Genomic DNA, 24,804 nt, shown 5'->3' with positions numbered 1-24,804 from the left:
GGAGGGGGGGAGAGCGGGGAGAGCGGGGAGGGGGGGGAGAGCGGGGAGGGGGGGGGAGAGCGGGGAGGGGGGGGGAGAGCGGGGAGGGGGGGGAGAGCGGGGAGGGGGGGGAGAGCGGGGAGGGGGGGGAGCGCGGGGAGGGGGGGGAGCGCGGGGAGGGGGGGAGAGCGGGGAGGGGGGGGAGAGCGGGGAGGGGGGGGAGAGCGGGGAGGGGGGGGAGAGCGGGGAGGGGGGGGAGAGCGGGGAGGGGGGGGAGAGCGGGGAGGGGGGGGAGAGCGGGGAGGGGGGGGAGAGCGGGGAGGGGGGGGAGAGCGGGGAGGGGGGGGAGCGGGGAGGGGGGGGAGAGCGGGGGGAGTGGGGTGGGGGAAGGAGGGAGGGGGGAAGGTGGGAGGGGAGAGGGAGGGGGAAGGAGGGAGAGGGAGGGGGAAGGAGGGAGAGGGAGGGGGACGGAGGGAGAGGGAGGGGGGAAGGAGGGAGAGGGGAAGGAGGGAGAGGGAGGGGGGAAGGAGGGAGAGGGAGGGGGGAAGGAGGGAGAGGGAGGGGGGAAGGAGGGAGAGGGAGGGGGGAAGGAGGGAGAGGGAGGGGGAAGGAGGGAGAGGGAGGGGGGAAGGAGGGAGAGGGAGGGGGGAAGGGGGGAGAGGGGAGGGGGGAAGGGGGAGAGGGGAGGGAAAGGGAGGGAGAGGGAGGGGGAAGGGGGGAGGGGAGGGGGAGGGAGAGTGAGTTGTGAGGGGTTGGGGAAGTGAGTGGTTTGGTGGAAGGGGTGGGGGAGGCTGTTCGGGGGAGAGAGGGGTTGGGGCAGGAGATTGAGAGAGAATGAGGGGGAATAGGGAAGGAGTGGCAGAGGGAGGAATTGGGGTGAGTGGGAATGGGTTGGGTGAGAAGGATGAAGGATTGGGGGTGAGGGGGAAGGGGTCAGTGGAATGGGGAAAAGGTGGCGTTGAGGGGTTGGGGGTGAAGGAGTGAAGAAGGGAGGAGTTGGGGGTGACGGTGAATGGGGAAGGGGCGGCGGAGAGAGGGGTTGGGTGTGAAGGATGAAGCACTGGGGGTGATGGGGAAGGGAGGGGTTGGGGGTGAGGGGGAATGGGAAGGGGTGGAAGAGGGAGCAGTTGGAGGTGAGGGGGAATTAGGTGGGTTGAGAGGGATGAAAGACTCGGGGTGAGGGGGATGGGGTGGAGAAGAACGTTACTGGGACCATTCGAATATAAACCGAAAAAGGAAAGAACGCGCGAGCCCATCTCTCTATCGCGTCAGATTCGCATCGCCGTGCCATCACAATGAGGGCCAATTGTTGCGCGTGACGTTCGCAGATTCCAGCCCACGAGCCGTACGAAAGCCTGGGCACGCAGCGCGCCTGCGCAGTCGAACGCCTGTCGCCATTGCTGTTGGATCTGTCCTCGTTCCGGCCCAGTGACAGGCTGCCGGGTATCCGACACGCACAGAGGGGCTGAGGGGGGAGGATATCAGAAAGTGAGCGGAGGGTCGGGAGGGAAAACGAACAGAAGCTCGTTTTCAGGTGGTGGAAACCCCGTCTCCGTTTGATGGATCCGAGGGTAGCCTGGTTTCAGCCAGAACAGCTCGGACCTGCCAACATTTTGTGGATGCAAATTTGGGAAACGACGCAAAGGCTGAGGAATCTGTTCTTTAATAATAACTGTGCGGCGGCAACGGCAGCAACGAGTGCGGGCAGTGAGAGCATGTTGAGGGAGAGGGGCAGCCAGGGAGGAGGGGATTTGGGAGCACAGAGGGACTTTCTCCCACTCGAGCCCAGCGCCAATAACAGTAACTTCCCAGCCGGCCCAGGAGAAGGTGGCTGCAGGAAGAGCTACCCGGACAACAGCAATAGGAACAGCGGCTCAGGCAACAAAAGGAAACGGGACAACAAGGCAAGCACTTTCGGGTTAAACTACAGCCTCCTGTCTGGAAGTGGCCATTACAACGGAACTCCCTGGAAAAGCCGGAACTACAGAGAGGGAGTCGTGGGGTAAGACTTCTTACGCACGCTTTTTTTTTTGCAGAGGTGGCCCAGGGCTTCAGGAGAGCCTCTGCCCTTTGGATGCCCGGTCAAAGCTAATTTGGGTGTTCGGCATGTCGCAGAGGAGTTCACAACCCCTGTTTTAAAGGCAGCTCTGCCCGTGCCCTCATTTGTAATGCAGCCAATTTGGTGGATGTCAAAGATTGCCCACGTGTTAAAGTGGCACTGCCTTAATGAAAATGTGACTGGCAAACTTTATTTTTGTGGTGGGGTAGGGAGAAGAGTCGTGCACCGTTTTTGTCACGTTCTTCTAATACATAATTTATGTCTTGGTGCATTTTTGTCACTCAATGACGTGTTAGCAAGGGAAAGTTTGGCCAATTTATAAGACTATGCCCGTTTAAGATTATTAACTATGTCTATCAGCTGCTGTTATGTAATGTACAAAGAGTCCATTTTGTTTAACTATAAAAGAAACTGTTTAGTACATGAAATGTCTAGTACATGAAATGTCTATCAATCTCTTACCTGTTTTTAGCTGACAGTTGGAATGGATGATGCTGCAAAATGTATAAGTTGCTCTTGTAATAAGTTTTACACTGGCATGTGATTTAAGGTTTTTGGGCCCCAATAATGCACAAAATTGTGTAACATTTTATATCAAATTTTAGTGTTTAATTTAATATATCAATTTATTTTATTTTACTTTCATTTGGCATCTTTAATAAATCCTTTTTAAATGGTTGAGAACTTAAAAAACTTGTCACTTTCGCTTCTGTTTTTCAGGGTGTCTACTTTCATATTGTTGAAAAATTGTTATAAGTGGTATAATTTTTTTGAAATTTGGGAGGGGGATAAGACATGGTGCTTATTTCTTTAAAAATCCCCTCAAAGGTTGAAAGTAGACACGCATAGTGAATTTCAGTCACCCACGTGGTTGCAGCACCTATCATTTCTTGAAGGTCAAAAAGAGTAAATCTGATGTCTTTGAAATGACACATAATTGAATGTGCAGATCTTTGGAGTAAGTGGGAAATGGGTTTTGAATGAGCCTTCCACAAGTTGAGTTAGTATTTCAGAGCAGCTGTTGTAACAGAACACTTATCTTTTGTCAGTTTGGCCTTATGACTACCATGGTTAAATACACTTATTTCTTTGTCATTACCTACCTTATGATTAAGAGTAATTTGCTTTAAAACTGCAAATTTCCTTATCTTGAACTCATCAGATGCACAAGAAATGAAAGACCTATAATCACTATACTTTAACCAAAGCTGTTTTGCATGCAAGACCATCAGTAAATGACTGTGTGACTCTGAAAATAATGAGGATATAGCAAAACTTTTTCTTGTTTCCGTGGGTAAATATGCCACTGACTATCATAAAGATCAGAAAGATCCCAAGCTCTATGTGCTGAGAGCACTGAACTGAACCAGAGCAGCAGTAAGGATATTGTATTTGGGTTTTGTAGTGTGCCACAGATTCATAGGATGGTTACAGCACAGAAGGAGGCCATTTGGCCTGTTGTGTGCATTCCGGCTCTCTGTAAGAGCAACTCACCTCATCCCACTCTCTTCCCTTTTCCCTGTAGCCCTGCATTTTTTTTCCCAGATAATTATCAAAATTTTTTTGAAAGCTATGATTGAATCTTCTCTGGAGAAGCTGGGGCTGTTCTCGTTAATTTATCCACATAACTAAACTTCCTAACCCTGCAATCAGTGAATATTTTCTGCACCCTCTCTAATGCCTTCACATCCTTTCTAAAGTATTGTGCCCAGAATTGGAGTCAGTATTCCAGTTGAGGCTGAAACAGCGTTTATTAAAGGTTCACCATAACTTCCTTCCTTTTGTACCCTATGCCTATAGTTATAAAACCCAGAATCCCATATGCCTTGTTAACTGCTTTCACAACCTGCCCTGCCACCTCCAGTCATATGAGAATGGAAGAAGAAGCAAACCTTCCTGAAGAAGATGCCCAAAACCAAATGCGCATGAGAACAGGGACCAGCCAGTGGACTGATCTTGAGAAGCATGTTTGGGAATGGGTCCTCAAATCGCCAGAATAGTTTCATTGTCACCAGAAATGCATTATGCACAAAAGTGGGCAAAATCAAACTCTTGAGTCCAGCAAAGATTACAGAGCAACAGTTAGTTGGTGTAGCCGTTTTATGGAACAGAAACATTTCGACAGCAGACCAAGATCACTCAGATCACCAAAAAACATTGATGTCAAAATTACCAGTTTCTTCATCAGTCAGCAGCAAAAATGTGAGTACCCATTATGTCACATCAGCAATGTGGATGAAATGCTCATGACTTTTGATATACCCAGCAACCGAACCGTGGAGTGGAAAGGTTCAAAAACGATTCTAGTGAGAAGATGAGATTCACCATGGTATAAAATAAGAACAGAAAATGCTGTCAGACCTACTGAGTTTTTCCAGCATTTTCTGTTTTTATTTCAGATTTCCAGCATCTGCAGTATTTTGTTTTTATCTTAATGTAAGATTCACCATGCTACTAGCCTGCATGGCCAACAGAATTAAATTAAAACAAAAATAGCTGGAAAAGCTCAGCAGGTCTGACAGCATCTGCCGAGAGGAACACAGTTAACGTTTCGAGTCCGAATGACTCTTCTTCAGAACTAAATAAATATAGAAACGTGGTGAAATATAAGCTGGTTGAGGGGGGTGGGACAGGTAGAGCTGGATAGAGGGCCAGTGATAGGTGGAGGCAAAGAAGAGATTGCCAGAGATGTCATAGACAAAAGGACAAAGGGGTGTTGACGGTGATGATATTATCTAAGGAATGTGCTAATGGTGACATTAAAGGTAGAAATGACAAACAAGTGGCAGATGGCCCTAGTGGGGGTGGGGTGGGGTGGGGGGAAGGGATCGAAATGGGCTAAAAGGTGGAGATAAAACGATAGATCGAATTAAATTTAAAAATAGGTGGGAAAAGAAAAATATATTTAAATATAAATTATTGGAAAAAGGGGGATCGGAAAGGGGGTGGGGATGGAGGAGAGAGTTCATGATCTGAAGTTGTTGAACTCAGTGTTAAGTCCGGAAGGCTGTAGAGTGCCTAGTCGGAAGATGAGGTGCAGTTCCTTCAGTTTGCGTTGAGCTTCACTGGAACATTGCAGCAGGCCAAGAATGGACATGTGGGCTTGAGAGCTGGGTGGTGTGTTGAAATGGCAAGCGACAGGGAGGTCTGGGTCATGCTTGCGGACAGACCGAAGGTGTTCGCAAAGCGGTCACCCAGTCTGCTTTTGGTGTCTCCAACGTAGAGGAGATCGCATTGGAGCAGCAAATGCAGTAGACTAAATCGAGGGAAGTGCAAGTGAAGTGCTCCTTCACTTGAAAGGAGTGTTTGGGCCCTTGGTCAGTGAGGAGGGGGGAAGTAAAAGGGCAGGTGTAACACCTTCTGCGGTTGCGTGGGAAGGTGCCGTTGCAGGGGGTTGAGGTGTAGGAGGTGATGGAAGAGTGGACCAGGGTGTCCCGGAGGGAACGATCCCTGTGGAATGCCGCCGGGTGGGTGAAGGGAAGACGTGTTTGGTGGTGGCATCATGCTGGAGTTGGCGGAAATGGTGGAGGATGATCCTTTGAATGTGGAGGCTGGTGGGGTGATAAGTGAGGACAAGGGGGACCCTATCATTGTTCTGGGAGGGAGAGGAAGGAGTGAGGGCGGATGCACGGGAGATGGGCTGGACACGGTTGAGGGCCCTGTCAACCACTGTGGGTGGAAAACCTCGGTTAAGGAAGAAGGAAGACATGTCAGAGGAACTGTTTTGAAAGTGGCATCATCAGAACAGATGCGACAGAGGCGAAGGAACTGAGAGAATGGGATGGAGTCCTTACAGGAAGTGGGGTGTGAGGAACTGTAGTTGAGGTAGCTGTGGGAGTCGGTAGGCTTGTAATGAATATTGGTGGACAGTCTATCACCAGAAATTGAGACAGAAAGGTGAAGGAAGGGAAGGGAAGTGTCAGAAAATGATGGAGGGGTGGAAATTGGAAGCAAAATTCATAAATTTTTCCAGGTCCAGACAAGAGCATGAAGCAGCACCGAAGCAGTCATCGATGTACCGGAGAAAGAGTTGTGGGAGGGGGCCTGAGTAGGACTGGAATAAGGAATGTTCCACATACCCCATAAAGAGGCAGGCATAACTGGGGCCGATATGGGTGCCCAAAGCCACGCCTTTTATTTGGAGGAAGTCAGAGGAGTTTAAGGAGAAATTGTTCAGTGAGAGAACAAGTTCAGCCAGATGGAGAAGAGTAGTGGTGGATGAGGATTGTTTGGGCCTCTGTTCGAGGAAGAAGCGGAGAGCCCACAGACCATCCCGGTGGGAGATGGTAGGTGTAGAGGGATTGGACGTCCATGGTGAAGAGGAGGCGGTTGGGGCCAGGGAACTGGAAATTGTTGATATGAAGTAGGGTGTCAGAGGAGTCGCGGATGTAGGTGGGAAGAGACTGGACAAGGGGAGAGAGAATGGAGTCAAGATAGCTAGAAATGAGTTCCGTGGGACAGGAACAAGCTGACACGATCGGTCTGCCGGGACAGTCCTGTTTGTGGATTTTGGGTAGGAGGTAGAAGCGGGTCTTCGGAGGTTGGAAGCTGTGGAGGGAAGATCTCCGGAGGAGATGAGGTCAGTGACAGTCCTGGAAACAATGGCTTGATGTTCAGCGGTGGTGTCATGGTCCAGGGGGAGGTAGGAGGAAGTGTCTGCGAGTTGACGCTCAGCCTCTGCGAGGTAGAGGTCAGTGCGCCAGACAACAACAGCACCACCTTGTCAGCAGGCTTGATGACAAAGTCAGGGTTGGACCTGAGAGAACGGAGTGCAGCAAGTTCAGAAAGAGATAGGTTAGAGTGGGTGAGAGGCACAGAGAAATTGAAACGACTGATGTCACGTCGACAGTTCTCAATGAAAAGATCAAGGGCAGGTAAGAATCCAGAGGGAGGGGTCCAGGTGGAGGGAGAATATTGGAGACGGGTAAAAGGATCTGTTGAATGGGGAGAGGACTCCTGCCCAAAGAAGTGAGCACGGAGACGAAGGCGGCGGAAGAAGAGTTCAGCATCGTGCCGAGCCCAAAATTCATTGAGGTGAGGGCGTAAGGGTATGAAACTGAGTCCTTTGAGCGCTGAACGTTCAGCATCAGAGAGGGGAAGGTCATGAGGAATACACGCCCGGGGCTGGGATAGGAAGACGGGATGGGGTCAGCGGGGCGGGCAGGGGTGGAGGGTCCTGGACGGGCGTTGGTGTCGATGAATTGTTGGAGCTTGCGTTCCTTTGTACCTGAAAGAAAGAGACAAAGTTTCTTGTTGAGGCATCGGATGAGACGAAGAATAAAATGAAACTGGGGGCAAGGACAGCTTAGAGATAGGGTGAGTCGGTGCTGCTGGAGGGAGAGGTCGAGCGTGTTCATGTGGCGGTGCATGGCACTGAGTGTGAATCTTAGGATGCGGTGAGAACAGCAGTCCGAGGAGCGTTGTATGTCCCAGAGATACCTGTAATCCTGGGTGGGTTCGAAACATGAGGGATGGAGCTTCAGTTGGAATCCACTTGGGGTGAGTCGGAGACGGAGGCAGTCACTGAGGAAGGAAATATGGCTGTGAAAGCGAGTTTTAATAAACACCTTGTCAAACACCAGGAGAGAAATGGAAAGCAGTGAAGGTGAACAGGGCAAAAGAGACGAGCGGAAATCCTGTCGGAGAAGAACAGTACTTCTTCAAGGTAGGCATTCCTGGAAGAGAAGTGGAAGTCAATTAAACACTAAGATAAAAGCAAAATACTGCGGATGCTGGAAATCTGAAACAAAAACAAAAATGGCTGGAAAACCTCAGCAGATCTGACAGCATCTGCGGAGAGGAACACAGTTAACGTTTCGAGTCCGAATGACTCTTCTTCAGATCTAAAGAAATATGGAAATGTGGTGAAATATAAACTGTAATTAAATTTAAGCCTATGGTCATTTCAAAAGTAAAAACATGCTGAAATATCAATTTTCTTGCAGGGGTTTTTGTGCATGACAGTGGTTGGATGGATGAAGATGAAAGGAAGTTATGGATCGATAATATGTGGAATAGGTGGCCTATGTAAAGAATTCAGCTTATTTGTGTGGGCCTAACAACATCTGGGGGCTAGTGCCAAAATTGGGAGAGCCATCTCACAGACTAGTCAAGCAACAGTGACGTAGTCACACTCACGGAATCATACTTTACAGATAATGTCCCAGGCACCACCATCACCACCCCTGGGCATGTCCTGTCCCAATGGCAGGACAGATCCAGCAGAGGTGTTGGCATAGTGGTATACAGTTGGGAGGGAGTTGCCCTGGGAGTCCTCAACATCAACTCCAGACCCCATGAAGTCTCATGGCATCAGGTCACATGTGGGCAAGGAAACCTGGTTAATACTGCCCCCCCCACCCCCCTCCCTTTCCGGCTGATGAATCAGTACTCCTACGTGTTGGACAGCACTTGGAGGAAGCACTGAGTGGCAAGGGCATAATGTACTGTGTGGGGACTTCAAAGTCCATCACCAAGAATGGCTTGGTAGCCACCACGACAGTATCATTAGGAGTGAACACCGCACAGTCCTTGTGGAGACAGAGTCCCGTCTCCACATTGAGGATAACCTCCATTGTGTTGTGATGTGTGGTAATATCACCATGCTAAATGGGATTGATTTTGAACAGATCTAGCAACTCCAGACTGGGCAATCATGAGGCACTGTGGGCCATTAGTAGCAGCAGAATTGTACTCCATCACAAATCTCTAACTTCATGGCCTGGCATATCCCCCACGCTACGATTACCATCAAGCCAGGAGATTAACCCCAGCGCAATGAGGAGTGCAGGAGGGCAAACCTGGTGAGGCTGCAGCACAGGGCTATTTGCTTATCAAACGACGTAAACCACAAGTGATAGAGCTAAGCGATCCCACAACTAACGGATCAGATTTAAGCTCTGCAGCCCTGCCAAATCCTGTTGTGAATGGCGATGGACAATTAAACAGCTCACTGGAGGAGGAGGCTCCACAAATATCCCCATCCTCAATGATGGGGGAGTCCAGCACGACAGTGCAAAAGATAAGGCTGAATCATTTGCAGCAATCTTCAGCCAGAAATGCCCCGTGTTCAAGTACAGCTACAATATTGGCAACTAACCGGCAATGTGGAAAATTGCCCAGGTATATCCTGGTCATAAAAAGCAAGACAGTTCCAACCCAGCCAATTACCGCCTCATCATTCTACTCTCAATCATCAGTAAAGTGATGGAAGGGGTCATAAACAGTGCTATCAAGCGGCACTTGCTTAGCAATAACTTGGTCACTGACACTCAGTTTGGGTCCTGACACGGTCACTCAGTTCCTGATCTCATTACAGCCTTAGTTCAAACATGGACAAAAGAGCTGAACTCTAGAGGCGAGGTGAGAGTGACTGCCCTTGACAAAAAGACAGCATTTGACCAAGTATGGCATCAAGGAGACCTAGCAAAATTGGAGTCAATGGGAATCGGGGGGAACTCTCCACTGGTTGGAGTCATACCTAGCACAAAGGAAGATGGTTGTTGTTGTTGAGGTCAATCACCTCAGTTCCAGGACATCACTGCAGGAGTTCCTCAGGGTAGTGTCATAGGCCCAACCATCTTCAGCTGCTTCATCAATGACCTTCCTTCTATCATAAGGTCAGAAGTGGGGATGTTCGCTGATGATTGCACAAATTTTCAGCACCATTTGCAACTCCTTAGATCCTGAAGCAGCCCATGTCCAAATGCAGCAAGACCTGGGCTGACAAGTGGAAAGTAACATTGGCTCCACACAAGTGTCAGGCAATGACCCTCTCCAACAAGAGAGAATCTAACCATCCCCACCCCCCATGACATTCAGCGGAATTACCACCGATGAAATGGAACTGGACCAGCCATATAAATACTTTGGCTACAAGAGCAGTTCAGAGGCTAGGAATCCTGTGGTGAGTAACTTAGCTAACTCCCCATAGCCTGTTCACCATCTACAAGGAACAAGTTAGGAGTATGATTGAATACTCTTCACTTGCCTGGATGCATGCAGCTCCAACAACACTCAAGAAGCTTGACACCATCCAGGACAAAGCAGCCCACTTGACACCCCTTCCACAACATTCAGTCCCTTCACCACCGATGCATAGTGGCAGCAGTGTGTACCATCTACAAGATGCACTGCAGGCTCCTTAAGCAGCACCTTCCAAACCTATAACCACTACCATCTAGAAGGACAAGGGCAGCAGATAGATGGGAACACCACCACCTGGAAGTTCCCCTCCAAGCCACTCACCATCCTGACTTGGAAATATATTGCCGTTTCTTCACTGTCACTGGGACAAAATCCTGGAACTCCCTCCCTAACAGCACTGTGGGTGTACCTACAGCACATGGACTGCAACGGTTCAAGAAAGCAGCTCACCACCACCTTCTCGAGGATAATTGGGGATAGGTAATAAATGCTGGCCTACCCAATGACGCCCATATCCCATGAATGAATAAAGAAAACAGGTTCAGATCCCATATGACCGATGAGATCAAGAGGTTCTTGTGAAGAAATAACACCAAGTGCCAACATTGCAATTATACCAGGGGATCTAATGTCCATCGTTCAACTTTTAAATGTATGCCTTAGCAAACCATTCAAGGATCATGCCCGTGCCGAATGGAATAGGTGGATTTTTGATGGAGAAAAACCCTTCACTAGGAGTGGAAATGTGTTTGCTGCCCCACAAGGTATTTTCTGTGATTTCGTCATCAAGTTGTGGGATGCTGTCAGTGCACAAATTGTCATCCAATCATTCAAAAAACGTGGAATATCCAATTGGATGAATGGAGAGGAAGATGATTTGTTGTAGAGGGATGATTCTGTAGCCTATGCAGTACATCTGATCAAGAGTGCGATCTTTACGATAAAGCCATATTCAAAGTGACTGTGAATAAATTTGATGAGCTCTTTGCGTTGGACGCTGAAGACAAGGAATTTGGCACTTGCATTGTGCTTAAAGATATCTTTGTATGATTAATTTAATCAATAGACTGTGCCACACTAGTGTTTTTTATTCCATATTTCAAAATGGTAACCACCCACACCTACATTTTATACTCTGCATATAAGTCAACCCCTGTCTTTGTAATGATGTTTGAAGGCTTCAAAGGTCGACTGAAAAGCCAACATCTATGGTAAATTTCATCTGCCTCATGTCCGCCCATTCTGCCAGCCTATGCCCTCTTGAGATCCATCACTATCCTCCCAAAGTTCATGATACTTCCAAGTTTTTTGCCATCTGCCAATTTTGAAATTGTGCCTTGTGCACCCAATTCCAGATCATTAACAGAGATCAAGAAAAGCATTGGTTCTAATGCCGATCCCTGGAGAACCCCTCTATATATCTTCCTCCAATCTGAATAGCATTGTTCACCACTACTCTCTGTGACTCAGCCAACTTTGTATCTATTCTGCCACTGACCCTTCTTTTACGTGGACTTTAACTTTGTGTCAATTTGACTCACTTGGTTATGCAACAATCTTTGATCAGAAGGGTGTGAGCTTGAGCCTCATACCAAGAACTTGATGTTGCTGTAACCTTGCGACTACTGTAGACACTTCTGTTCCACCTATAACATTGAGGTCAAAGTTACAAAAGGCAGTGACTTTGACTGTCTGACCCTCCTAGATCTTTCCAATGTCTGCATCATAGTTGATAAATCCATTCTGCTTGAATTCTTCTCCTTTTACAGTCCACCTGTATGGTACTGCTCTCATGATTCCATTCTGATCTGCAATATGAATATTACATCAGATCCAGTGCCTTCTTTGCTACTGTGGACTCAAACACTGTTGCATTTCCTTGCTTTATTTGTTTGTCATCCATGTTTTCAGCTTCCACATGTACACCGACAACCCCTTTGCTTCCATAATCGTTGGCATTCTTTTCATTTACCTGTACAACTTTAAGATGCAGGAAGGTGGCTCATCCGCATCTAAATATTGATAATGTAGGGATTCTATTTGGCTGCAGCAAATACCAACATGCCTCTCGTCTCGACTCCACCACATTTCCTGTGTACATCTCTTGCTAAGCCCAGAAATGCATGATCTTGGCGTACTGTCCAGTCATGAACTCAGATTACTTTTCCAGCTTCTGCCAGCTTCTGGTACATTTTCCCCCACCCCAGGATCCATTGGTTTCTTTTACCCCCGTTATTTGAAATAAACTTTCGGCCTTCCTTTTAATTTACTGTATTGTATTAATTCATCATACTTAGTTGATCTCATTCAGCTGTTACTCATCTTCCCACCTTAATGCACTATGTTTTTAGTCCAGAAGAGTCACAACACCACGTTAACCCCCAATCCTCTTCAGGTAATGTCATGGTTCTGTTTTCATTTAGCTGCTACACTAGAAAAGGCAGGTTGGAGCTCAGCTTAACATCTCATTCACAAGATTGCATCTCGAGTAGTGGCAACACTACTTCAGTACTTTGCTGGAGTGACAGCTCAAGTCCTGCTATAGGATTTGAAACCGTAATCTTCTGATTAGTGAGTGAGCATGCTATCAACTGAGCAATGCCCATATTTCAGTTGTTAGATGTAGATCAACAAGTGGGTAATCGAGTTTTGAGGTCATGCCTCTCTAATCTGCAAGCTAGCAATGCATTATTTTGTTGTATTTTCTGTCTTTTTAGCATACCTGAACTGGCTGAAAACATGAAACGAGAGTGTGTTTTACAGGCTTTGCTGATGCTCTGTACTTATGTGTGACTTTCAAAGCTTCTCAAGGTTTAGAAAGTCAGTCTGAGATGCTTGTTTACAGAGCTGTATTGGTCAGCTAGCTTTTCTGTTCAGAGTATACCCAATGAAAACCCAGAAAGTCAGTTAGTTAGCCCTAAAAGCAGTGGTCTGTGGAAGATTGCATTTGACATGTGTGTCTTGCAAATACTCAGTATGTAGTGAACAGGCTGCTCAGCTTGGAACAAAAAAGGAGCTGCAAGAGTCAGCAGCTTAGAAAATTTTGAGCATCACAGTTCTTGCTAATATTTGCATTATTGGTTGGAAAGATGGAAAACAAGAGAAACACACAAGTGTGCAATGTTTAATGACAATAAGGATTGGTGTGAAGTCGAAATCCCCAATCAGTTTAAGATTCATGAAGTGTTCTCTGTTAAGGCTATTAGCCTGCAGATTAGAGACAGCGCCTGAAAAGAATTCCACTGCTTCAGTTATGAACTGTGCTGTCAGATGATCTGTTGTGATTGCTATTTGACACCTAGAGGTAGTTTGAGAATCAAATGTTTTAACTGAAATTGAGTGGATGGATGGCTAATTGAGGCAGTCACCATGTGATTACAATCAGTCGTTTGTATCTTGAATTTAGCCGATTACTAATGAAATATTGCTTATCTTGGTGCTGGTCAATTTTTAACTTTTGAGCATTTGCTGTGGCTCAGTAACTGAAGATATAAGTGCCTGACTGCTGGTGCATGTTGACAGGCTCCACTAAAGTGTCAGGGTTCATTGTACTTCAAACCCACTATCACATTTTGAAAACTTTTAAAGCACTGTTTGATTTTTGATCTGTGGTTCTTCCTGAATGGAATCCATACTGTGATGCAATGTTTCATTTCAGGAGTAGGTAAAAACTATTTCTCTTGCTCCAATGAACAAATATTAACTTTTCTTGCACAATCTAAGTAGCAGCAACATTAGTTATGGAAATGACATGATCCAATCATCTCATCTTTCTGACTGGAATATGTTTTAGGATTAAAACTCCTGCAGGGAAACAGAGATTAAAACTAAACCTTTGTTAATTAAGTAATAGTTGAAGGAAAACTTTGCCCTCTCCAGTGTACTGAGATAAGTTTACATAAACAGTAACTGTATTCCGGTTTGTCCCTGTGCAATCTGTGTGTGTACCTGCACCACATGGGCTGCAGCGGTTCAAGAAGGCAGCTCACCACCACCTTTTCAAGGGCATTTAGGGATGTATAATAAATGCTGGCCTAGCCAGCACCGCCCGCATTCTATGAATGATTTTAAAAAAAATTATAGCCCCCTCCCTTTTTTGACAAATGTCAAAATAACTATTAGAATTTGGTATAACATCTCATCGCTTATACATTAATTTGCTATATGCTTTGTATTATGGTTGGTACAGTTCACTGCTAATTAAAAGTAGCTTTTGTGAAAAAAAATTGAATGATGTAATTTTAATGAATTAGCACAGCTGAACACCACAGGAACACTAGAAATCACCACAAAACACTAAAGCAGTGATTGAAGCGCATGCGATGAAAATTTGGGCCCTTTAAAGGCAGTTGAAAACATAGTTCAGTTGTCAATAACAATTTTATTTATAGCACTTTTAATATAGTAGAATGTCTCAAGGGACTTCACAGAAGAATTATCAAACGAATTTGATGCTGAACTATATAATGCAATATTAGGGCTGAGACCAAAAGCTTGGTCAGAGGTAGAGTTTAAGGAATATCTTAAAGAAGGAAAGAGAGGCAGAGGGGTTTGGGGAGAGAACTCCAGGGCTTGGGATGGTGGCAGCTGAAGGTCTTGGCCATGGCTGCCAAGGTGGAAGGATTAATATTGGGATAATTTGAGGCCAGAATTGTAAGAGTGCGGATAGTTTGAGGGTTTGTAGGGCTGAAGGAGATTAGAGATGGAGGGGTGAGGTCATGGAGGGATTTGAAAGATATTGTGGGTTATTTTAATTCTCAGTCACTTTACAAAATGCTCAGTGATTTGTGATTTATTTCCTAATGACAGCAAGTTTATCCACATAATAGTAGAGAAATTCTATTGGGACATCTGTTTTCGTTTTCTGATACTTCCTCAGTTATTCACACAATTGGACATGATGGCTGTGGTGGGGACTGATTGCTCTACATCTATCTGTTTGCTGCACCAACTTGCTTTGGGCCTCTTCCTTGCTCTTGTTGCACCTACAGCAGAACCCTCATGCACAACATAAACAATGTCCATGTCAGATATTGAGCCCCCTTCTCAGCACTGAAAATCAATTTAAAATTTGTTTGGTTTCTGCAATTGAGAGCAGCACCCTCCACTGGTAGGATGAACTTAAGACTAAATGCTATTGCTCAATGACACTTGCAGAATCAGCAAAGCTGATCAGAATAGGGGGCTAAAAAATATCAAGTAAAATCAAGAAGTTTAGAATATGCATTGAGTATGAACACCAAAAAGACAAAAGACAATGTAAAAGGAATACATTAGAAGAAACTGGAGTGAAAATTGAAGTGAATGGTATCACACTGAAACAAGTATATAAGCTTGTCTATTTAGGACAAATGATAACAAGATGGCAGATGTGATGCAGAAGTTAGAAGGATAGACAAATGAAAAAGTTAGAATAAGGATAGAGTTAGCCAGAAGTATTTTTGTGAAGATGAAGGATGTCTTAACAGCAAGAAAACTCAAGCTTGTAACAGGAAAAGTCTCAAGATGTTCTACATTCTATCACTTTCCTGTATGCCTTAGGAACCTGGACAATAAGTAAAGGTCTGTGGAAGAAATAGAGACCTTTGAAATATGGATGGTGAGGTGCATGCTAAAAATTCCACATACAGACAATAAGACAAGTGAAGAGATACTTGAAATTGCAAGAACAAAAAGAACTCTTAAAAAGTGACATCCAGAAATAAAGTGTTAGTGTTTCAGCCATTTGATCAGAACTGAAAAGCTACAGAGATTTCTGAGGAGAGCAGCAGAAAGAGGGACCAGCCTATGTGTAGTTGGATGACTGATGTTGCAGAGTGATTGCAGATGAGCTGCAATGAATGTGTGAAGATGGTACAAGGCAGATGGGTATGACAGCAGATCTCCTGTAATAGTAGCCTCAAGCAGCAGCAATGATGACTAGATCACCTGTGATGAATTGATCACCTGTAGAGCATTCATTATCAATGGCATGGTAGTATTTTGCACAGTCACTTTTTGCAAACACTTCCATAGCATTAAATGGCTAATCACAACATGTTTGGTAGAAATATTAGCCCTGTTGCATTTGCACTCGGGCACTGCTTGTGAGCCTCATAGCTGTCAATTAATAAAATGATTTTCCTACTGTGCATGGTTCAGTCAAAGTTACCTAGCCACTTCTCAATAAGATCACCAGTAACACCTACTGCTATTTCTGTAGGGTACAGGAAGAATAACAACATGAGAGCATTGGTAATTTTGGCAAATCTCTCACCAACTTGCTATTTTTCTTTGGTCATGCTAGTAAAATCCATGATAATTTGCTAGAGTGCATTTGTTTAAAGAAATAAAAGCCAGTTTCATCAGTATTAATGATGACTTTGTAATGAGAGAAATTTCAGGAGTATTATCATATACCCAGCTGTGGATGCTTTAAGTTGCAATTTTGCTTGCCTCCCCATGTGTGGACCTGGACTCGTTCGCAGGATGGTTTTTGAAGCCATTTATCCATGATACAGAAAGCTTCCTGAATCCATTCACTTTTCTTGTCAGATGATATCAGATAGTTCAGGTAGTTATCTGCCCTAGTCCACTTGAACCAGCCCAGCAGAGCTGATTTCAACACTGGGAAGAGGCCAGCTGCATATCCTCTTCCTTTGGCAGGAAAATTTCTGCCTCATAATAGGCAATGATTCCTTGTTTTTTTAGATAGGTGGAGAAGGTGGTGAGAGGAGTATCAAATTTCTTCACATATTTGATCTTGTGTTGTCTCAGTGGTAAGGGTCTTCTACTTTGGGTTAGCCACACTCGCAAATTCCTTCCAATTTTACTCTGTCTCCACTCAACGATGCTGGAGGATTGGCACCTGATGTTGATCCCAGGTTTCATTCAAATTAAACTGGATTCCATTTGTCAGCACTCATTTGCGTTGGGAGCTCATATTTGTATTATCAAATAATTCTAATTAAGAGCTTTCATTTAAGAAATGTATTTGTAGTGCATTCTTAATTTGAACAGATCAACTTTGAATTAAGAGGAATAGACCATATAATGTACCACAGTTCATTATATTTCAAAGACATGTTGAAATTTAGTGTTTTAATTGGCTTGAAGAGTATTATGTATTACATAGTATTTATTAACAGCATAGAAACAAACCATTTGACCCCACAGGTCTAATGCAATGTTTATTCGCCACACGAGCCTCCTCCCAACCGTCATCAATTCAATCAACGCATCTTTCTATTTCTTTTTCCCTCGTGTTTATCCAATGCCCTCTTGAATGCATCTATGCTAGTCGTATCTTTAAGTTTAACTTATGTGAAAAGAAACACATTTTGATGTCAAAAGAACAACATTTTCAAAGGTCACATTATTTGAAGCCAGAGATTGTCTGTCATAAGGACAATACAATGCTGGTTTAGCTATAGTTCATAATTTCTACTGCTTGTTTCCTTTTTTTGTAACCATTTTCCTCCAATTATGCCTTCTCTCCTGAAAGGACTGACTCTTTCTGGAGCAGAGTTCCACATCGAGTGACAGCCCTCTGATAATGGGGTGGGACAGGGTGGAATGCGATAGCGTGATGGGGAGATTCCTGGAGCCATGCATGTCCTGCTGAATTTATTGGCAGAACCTCGTTACAATTTTCTTCTTCCATTTCCAGTCTGGCAACCAGCTACATTGATGGTGCAGGGGTTGAGGGAAGAGATTGCTAACTTCTCCTTCCCACCAAGATTGCTGTTATTTTTCTACCTCAGATCACAGCTTAACACACTGATTGAATTCTAGAGTTTTCTTGTCTATGTAAGTTATTGCTACGTCACGCAAGTTTAATTTGTAAGTGTTGTTCAATTAAAATTGCTGTCATGGTGACACCACTTAAGCAACATACTATTAGTAGAAAGCACCTTTACCTGTATTGTGCGAGTGTAGGATAATGTACATCACGTGTATGCTTACTTAATAAGCATTTGCCACCCTTCAGTAACCAAGGATGTGGTGTATTCACCATGTCAAAAAGACAATCACTGTCTGCTTTCCATCTTGCCGTTTTCTAACAATTGCACAAACAGGTCAAAGTACATTTATGAATCATGTGAATGAGTATTGAGATTACATGCCTATAAACGATGCCTATTAATTTTTTAATTTTACAAATCAAATGATTAGCCGCATGGCTAATATATTGGGCAACACTGATTTAAGCAAAAAAAAACTAGCTAAGAATCCCAGAAAGGGGAATATGAGTTGCGTAAATGACGGTGCCAATTATTATAATGACCTTTTATAACAAGCATCTATAATGAGACAGCATTGTGTGCCTGAGAAGTGCATGTTTGCATTGCATATAATGTTACATCACCAGAGCTGCATAAAACAGGCAAAGGTGTCCAAAATTATGGACAGAATTGGTTTGAGCTCAGTGCTTTTTTTTCAATATGATGCATGCGTAATGTGCACTCTCCTCCCAATCCTCAAATTCAAGACTTGTGAATAGTTGTGTAATAATTGGAACATGGGAAGTTTTCTACTTGTGCTCATTATCACATGTTTAAGTTCTGAATTCTTAAATTGCTGTCATCCTAAGTGAGAGAGAAGGAATTTTGTGCTGACTACCATTAATCAACTGTATCTGTACAACCGTCTGCATATATGCTAGAATTTTCTACTGTTATTTACTTACTACACTGTTCTGATTGAGACTGCACATCGCGATGGGCAGCAGACACTGACTGTGTAGGAACCTGCAGAGAGCTATAGTCTTAACTAATGAGAAATAACAGAAATATTTGAATATTGACACCAGGGAAGAAGCACGAGATCTCGCTTAAGTTGGACGTTTATAGTTTGCAGGATGTGAGTAATGATGCAAGGTAGTTATGGGCCTTCTCTTTGGAGTACTGCAGAACTTATGGTGATGTTACTTCTGCAATGTATTAGGTATGGAATTCCAGGATCTTGACCCAATGATTTTTTTTCAATTGAGGAATTACATATTTCATATAAATGAAATATTTTTCAACCAAAATGACCTGTCACATGCTTCCCCCGACACCCAATTTAAACAATGTAATTGTGGCTTTCTGTTAAATCAGATTTCTGATGGAAAGAAATCTTAATTTCTTTATTGATTTGTTTCAGTGGTGGTATGGATTAGTCATTTCAAGCCTCCCCTTGTTCCAGAGATGTAACATGCCAGTGTTTGCTATGGGCCTATCCAGCAGTGCACTGGAAGGCATCTTGAAGATTGAGATTCACATGACTCCTGTGTCTCAGCTGACTGAGACACATTGAGTAGCCAAGCCATACAATTTTAAGAATTTCAAAAGTTTAACCCCTTGTATGTACTTAGCTGATTTCAGTTGGGGATGTAGTAAGCCATTTAAGTGGATCTTGGCATTGTCAGACTGGTATAATGAGGAAAATTAAGGGCTCTTGTTCCTTTACTGTTATCAAATGATCCTTGCTGGAAGTTTGTGGTTGCCAAACATGAGGATCCCTGTATTTGAAAAGCAAGGACAAAAACTTACATTTACATACTGCTTTTAATGTAGTGAAGTGTCCGAAGGCACTTCAACACTTTAATACCAAGCCGCACAAGGAGATATTATGGTAGATGATCAAAATCTTGGTCAGAAGTAGGTTTTAAGAAGTGTCGTGAAGGATGAGAAAGAGGTAGAGGAGTGGAGAGGCTTAAGGAGGAAGTTACAGAGTTTAGGGCCTTGGCATCTGAAGGTATGGGTGCCAGTGATGGAGTGATGAAAATCAAGTATTTTGAAGAGGCCAGAATTGGAGGAGTGCAGATATCTTGGAGGGTTATAGTGTTGGAAGAGATTATGGGTTAAGGAAGCGGCGAGGCCAGGCATGGATTTGGAATCAAGGATGAGAATTTTCAAATCAAGGTATTGCTTAACCAGGAGCCAGTGTAGGCCAGTGAACATAGGGAATACATCCTGTGCCTCGTGGGAACTCCAGGATGCTCCTTGTGTCCTGGACAACCACAGGCGCAGAAAATGTCAGGGTTGGAGGTACTCAAGTTCGCGAGGCGAAGAGCTAACTACATGGATAGCACATTTCAGGAGGTGGTCACCCTGAATATTAAGAATGTTCAGGCAGAGAATGAATGGATGAGCGCTAGGTAGACAAGGAGGACAAGGCAGGCAGTGCAAGACCCAACTGAGGAGGATCAGAAAAGCAACAATGATAGAGGATTCTATAGTTAGGGAAACAGGCAGGCATTTCTGCGGCCACAAACGTGACTCCAGGATGGCATGTTGACTCCCTGGTGCTAGGATCTGAGTAACTGTAGGCCACTCTGATAGGAGGAGGTCATGGTTCATATTGGTACCACTGACATAAAAAGAGGGATATGGTCTTGCAGGCAGATTTTAGAGTGCTGAGAAAGAAATTAAAAAGTAGCACCTCAAAAGCCGTAATCCCTGGGTTACTCTGGGTCCCACATGCTAGTGAGTACAGAAATACGAGATAGTGCAGATGAATGCATGGCTGGAGAGATGGTGCAGGTGTGAGGGTTTTAGGATTCCTGATGCATTGGGACTGGATCTGGGGAGGATGGGACCTGTCCAAGTTGAATGGTTTGCCCCTCAATAGGGCCAGAACCAATATCCTGATAGGAGGTTTGCTATTGCTACTGGAGAGGGTTTGAACTAGCTTGGCAGGGGGTGGAAACCTGAGCGAAGATTTAGAAGGGAGAAAAGCAAGGCTGGAAATGGAAGACAGAGTATTAGTGAGTGAGTATGGAAGACAGAGAAAACAAAGGCTAGAAAATAGACAACTAAGGAGTTCTTCAGTGATTAGTTCAATACAAAGAGTCTAATGAGTAAGGCTGATGAGCTGAGAGTACTCTTAGTTACGTGGAAATATGAATCATAGCTGTTACTGAAACATGACTTAAGGGCAGGAATGGCAGCTTAACATTTCTGGTCAGATGGACTAGAGAGGAGGATAGAAGAAAAAAGGTTGGAGTGGCAATATTGGTTAAATAAATGATCAAAGCTCTAAGGAAGAATAATATGCTTGAAACATCATGAAATGAGGCCTTATGGGTTGAACTTAGGAACAAAAAATGGGTAATCACACTGCTTGGAGTATATTATAGACCCCCAAACTGTCAGAGGGTGTTAGAAGAGCAAATATTTCGGCAAATTGCTGAGAAGTGCAGAAACAGTAGGGCAATAATAGAGAACTTCAACTATCTTAATATTAACTGGGGTAAAATCAGTGTGAAAGGTTTGGAGGGTGCAGCGTTCTTAAAATGTATTCAGAACTTTTTTAGCCAGTACATTGCAATTCCAACAAGAGAAAGGGCAGTTTTGGATTTAGGGGTCATTTTTTTTTCGTGGGTTCTTGAGATTTTCAGGGGCTTCTTTTTCACTCTCATGAACTCCTTTATTAGGTGTTACAGTCACGTAATAACATTACCTTCTGTGTTTGTGTTTTTTTTTAGGGTTTCCTTCTTTAGCACCAATACCAAAGATGGTATAGATGTATTATCAAATCTTTGAACTTGGAATCTATAAATAAGACGTTTTTGTTCATTTATCTCTCATATTCAGTTTCCAAAATGAAAATCCTAACTGCTTGGCAGAAGGTAACTTATTGGGATTGAGTCTCACATCTGCAGCCCTTTAAAAAATTAATTGCAAACAAATTAGCACTCCAGCATTCTTTGGTTTTGTTCTGCCAATTTCAAGTTTCTTTCCCCTTGATACTTCTATTTAAAGTGAGTGCTGACAAACAAGTCAGTATATTGACTTCCAAAATTTCAACTGTGCAACAAGGTGCATAGACATAAATTAATTCTGCAGCACCAAGCTAGCCATCAGGTAATGAATGGTCCATGTCTTTTTTAAGAGATGTCCGCGTTTTGGTTGCCCTGAATCAGGGTTTCTAAGATCGGTGTCCGGTTTTTGTGTCCAAGTAAGAGTTTTGGGGATCTTTATTTGAGGGTCCAGATTTTGGTGGGCAAAAGTCATTTCTTACCTCTCTTCAAAAAAGGCATGGGCTTGAAATGATTGGTGATGGTGGCAGTGGGACTGGCCAGAATAACTGCTCCACCTTCTCTGGGTTCCGTCCCTCCTATCTCTTGAGGAGCAGCAAGGGTGGGAGGGAGGGACCTGTGATTGGAGGAGCTGGAGCAATAAGCATGGGAGAAACGGAATCTGTGATTGGAGAGGCAGCTGCTTACAGATCCTGTCCTTCCCATGTATGGGGGCGACTTTTCTCGAATTTGTCACCCCCCGCCATTGATTTTTTTTCATGAGTTTGTTGGGGACTTTCGGGGTTAATTTGCCCGCCACCCCTGTGTATTTTGAACGCTGCCTGGATTTAATGTCAGGAAATGAAGTTGGGTAGGTGGAAGGGGTATTGGCGGGAATGCATTTCCTTGATAGTGATCATGATTCAATTAAATTGAGGGTAGTTGGGGAAAGGACAACCATAGATCAAGAGTGAAAGGTTTAAATTGAGGTACAGCCAATTTTACTAAGCTGAAATGTGATTTGACAAAAGTGGACTGGAAGCAGATACTTGAAAGTAAATCAGTGTCAGAGTAGTGGGAGGCATTCAAGGAGAAGATAGCAAGGGTTCAGAACAAATATTTACCCATAAAGAACAAGGGGTGGAACTCCCAAAACCATTCCTGGATGTCAAAGAGCATACACAGTGGGTTAAGGCAAAAAAGGAAAGCTTGTGAGAGAGCTCAACACTGAAAAAAACTGAGAAGTGTAGGAAATGCAGGGTGAAGTTAAAAAGGAACTAGGCATGGTTCTAAATGAATACTTTGCATCTGTCTTCAAAAAAGAGGGGGTTGGTGCATACACGGTAGTGGAGGGATGTGTCATATTGGATGGTATGAACTGTGAAAGAGGGAATATTAAGGGGTTTCTTAGCTTTGACAGTGGATAAATTGACAGGCCTGGGTAAAATGTATCCCAGGCTGCTAAGAGAATCGAGGGAGGAAATTGCAGAGACTCTGACCACTTGTTTCCAAAATCGTTTGGTTATGGCTTGGTACTGGAGGACTGAAGACCCTAACATTACACTGCTATAGGACTGAAGACTTGTGCTCCTGAACTAGCCATGCTGTTCCAGTACAGCTACAATGCAGGCATCTACCTGACAGTGGAAAAGTGCTCAGATATTTCATATGCACAAAAAGCAGGACAAATCCAATCTGGCCTGTTATCGCCCCATCAGTCTACTTTAAATCATCAGCAAAGTGCTGGAAGGTATTGTTGATAGTACTATCAAGTGGTACTTATTCAGCAATAACCTACTGAACAACACTTGAAGCTCAACACCATCCAAGACAAAGCAGCCCACTTGATCAGCACCCCATCCATCACCTTAAATGCTCACTCTCTTTACTACTTGGGCACAGTGGCAGCAGTGTGTACCATCCATAAGGTGCACCTCAAATTCGCTACCATTCCTTTGACAGCATCTTCCAAACCCACGACTTCTAATACCATGAAGCCGAGGAATGGAAACACTACCACCCCAAGTTCCTCTCTAAGTCACTCACCCATCTTGACTTGCACTATATTGCCATTCCTTCGCTGTCACTGGGCCAAAATCCTAGAACTCCCTTCCTGACAGCATACCATATGGACTTCAATTCAAGAAGGCAGCTCAGCACCACCGCCCCAAGAGCAGTTATGGACAGTAAATGCTGGCCTTACCAGTGATGCCCACATCCTAAGAACAAAAAGAAATTGTTTAGAAAAGGAGGAAGGGTTAGATTGACTAAGTACAGGCCAGTCAGCCTAACATCAATGGTGGATAAATTATTGTTTAAAAAAAAATGAGGGACAGTATTAATTATCATTGATTAATCTGTGCCTTTCTAAAAGACTGCATGGATTTGTTAAGGAGAGGTCATGTCCAACTAACTTGAGATAACGAGGTTTAGTGAGGGTAGCTTGTTTGATGTAGTTGACATGGATTTTTATTAAGGCTTTTGACAAAGTTCCACGTGGTAGACTGGGCAAAAAACTTGAGTTCATGGGACCCAAGAGCAAGTTGGATCTAAAATTGGCTTGGTCGAAAGAAACAAAGGGCAATGAGAGAGTTGTTTATGTGACTGGAAAGCTGTTTCCAGTGGGGTCCCACAAGGCTCAGTACTAGGTCCCTTGATTTTTGTGATACATATCAATCATTTAGGGATGTGGTTAAGAGGTTTGCAGATGGTACAAATATTGATTGCTAGTAGGCTATAACCCTGAAGATGGCAGGAAGATATCAATGGATTTGTTACATAGGCAGAAACATGGAATGCAATCTGGAGAAATGTGGGGTAACGCATTGGGGGAGGACAAGCAAGGCAAGGGAAATACAATAAATGGTAGGGTCGTGAGAAGTGTAGAGGAGCCTTGGAGTGCATGAAAGTTGCACAATGGGCAGATAAGGTGGTTAAGAAGGCATGTTGGATACTTCATTAGCTGAGGCATGGTATATAGGAGCAGGGAGGGCTGTGCTGGAATACTAATTAGGCCACATCAAGTATTGTGTACAGTTCTGGTGATCGCACTAGAGAGGGTACAAAGGAGATTTATGAGGATGTTGCCAGAACTGGAGAATTTCAGCTGTGAGGAAAGGTTGGATGGGCTGGGATTGTTTTCTTTAGAGCAAAGGAGCCTGCGGGAAGAGTTAATTAAGGGGCCTATATAAAATTGATAGGAAGGACCAATATCCATTAACAGAGAGGTCAGTAACCAGGGGCACAGGTTTCAAGTAATTGGCAGAAGGATTAGAGGGGAGTTGAGATTTATTTTTCCCCTCCAGAGGGCGGTGGGGGACCTGGAACTCATTGCCTGAAGGGGTGGTAGAGGCTA

The 24,804-nt window shown here is 44.3% G+C and overlaps 1 protein-coding gene across 1 annotated transcript in view; it reads left to right on the top strand.

The window, feature by feature from the left end:
* Positions 1-1,347: 1,347 nt before the first annotated feature.
* tent4b (terminal nucleotidyltransferase 4B) overlaps positions 1,348-24,804 on the top strand; it is a 68,955-nt gene continuing 45,498 nt past the window's right edge. The window contains exon 1 of the mRNA XM_078544304.1: positions 1,348-1,981. Within this exon, the coding sequence (XP_078400430.1) occupies positions 1,539-1,981 (443 nt within the window). The 5' untranslated portion in view covers positions 1,348-1,538. The remainder of the gene's footprint in view (positions 1,982-24,804) is intronic.

The sequence above is a fragment of the Cetorhinus maximus genome, chromosome 6, assembly GCF_964194155.1.
Source record: "Cetorhinus maximus chromosome 6, sCetMax3.hap1.1, whole genome shotgun sequence".
Classification (NCBI taxonomy): Eukaryota; Metazoa; Chordata; class Chondrichthyes; order Lamniformes; family Cetorhinidae; genus Cetorhinus; species Cetorhinus maximus.
Note: the sequence above shows the minus strand (reverse complement) of the source record. Positions and strands in the feature narration are given on the sequence as shown.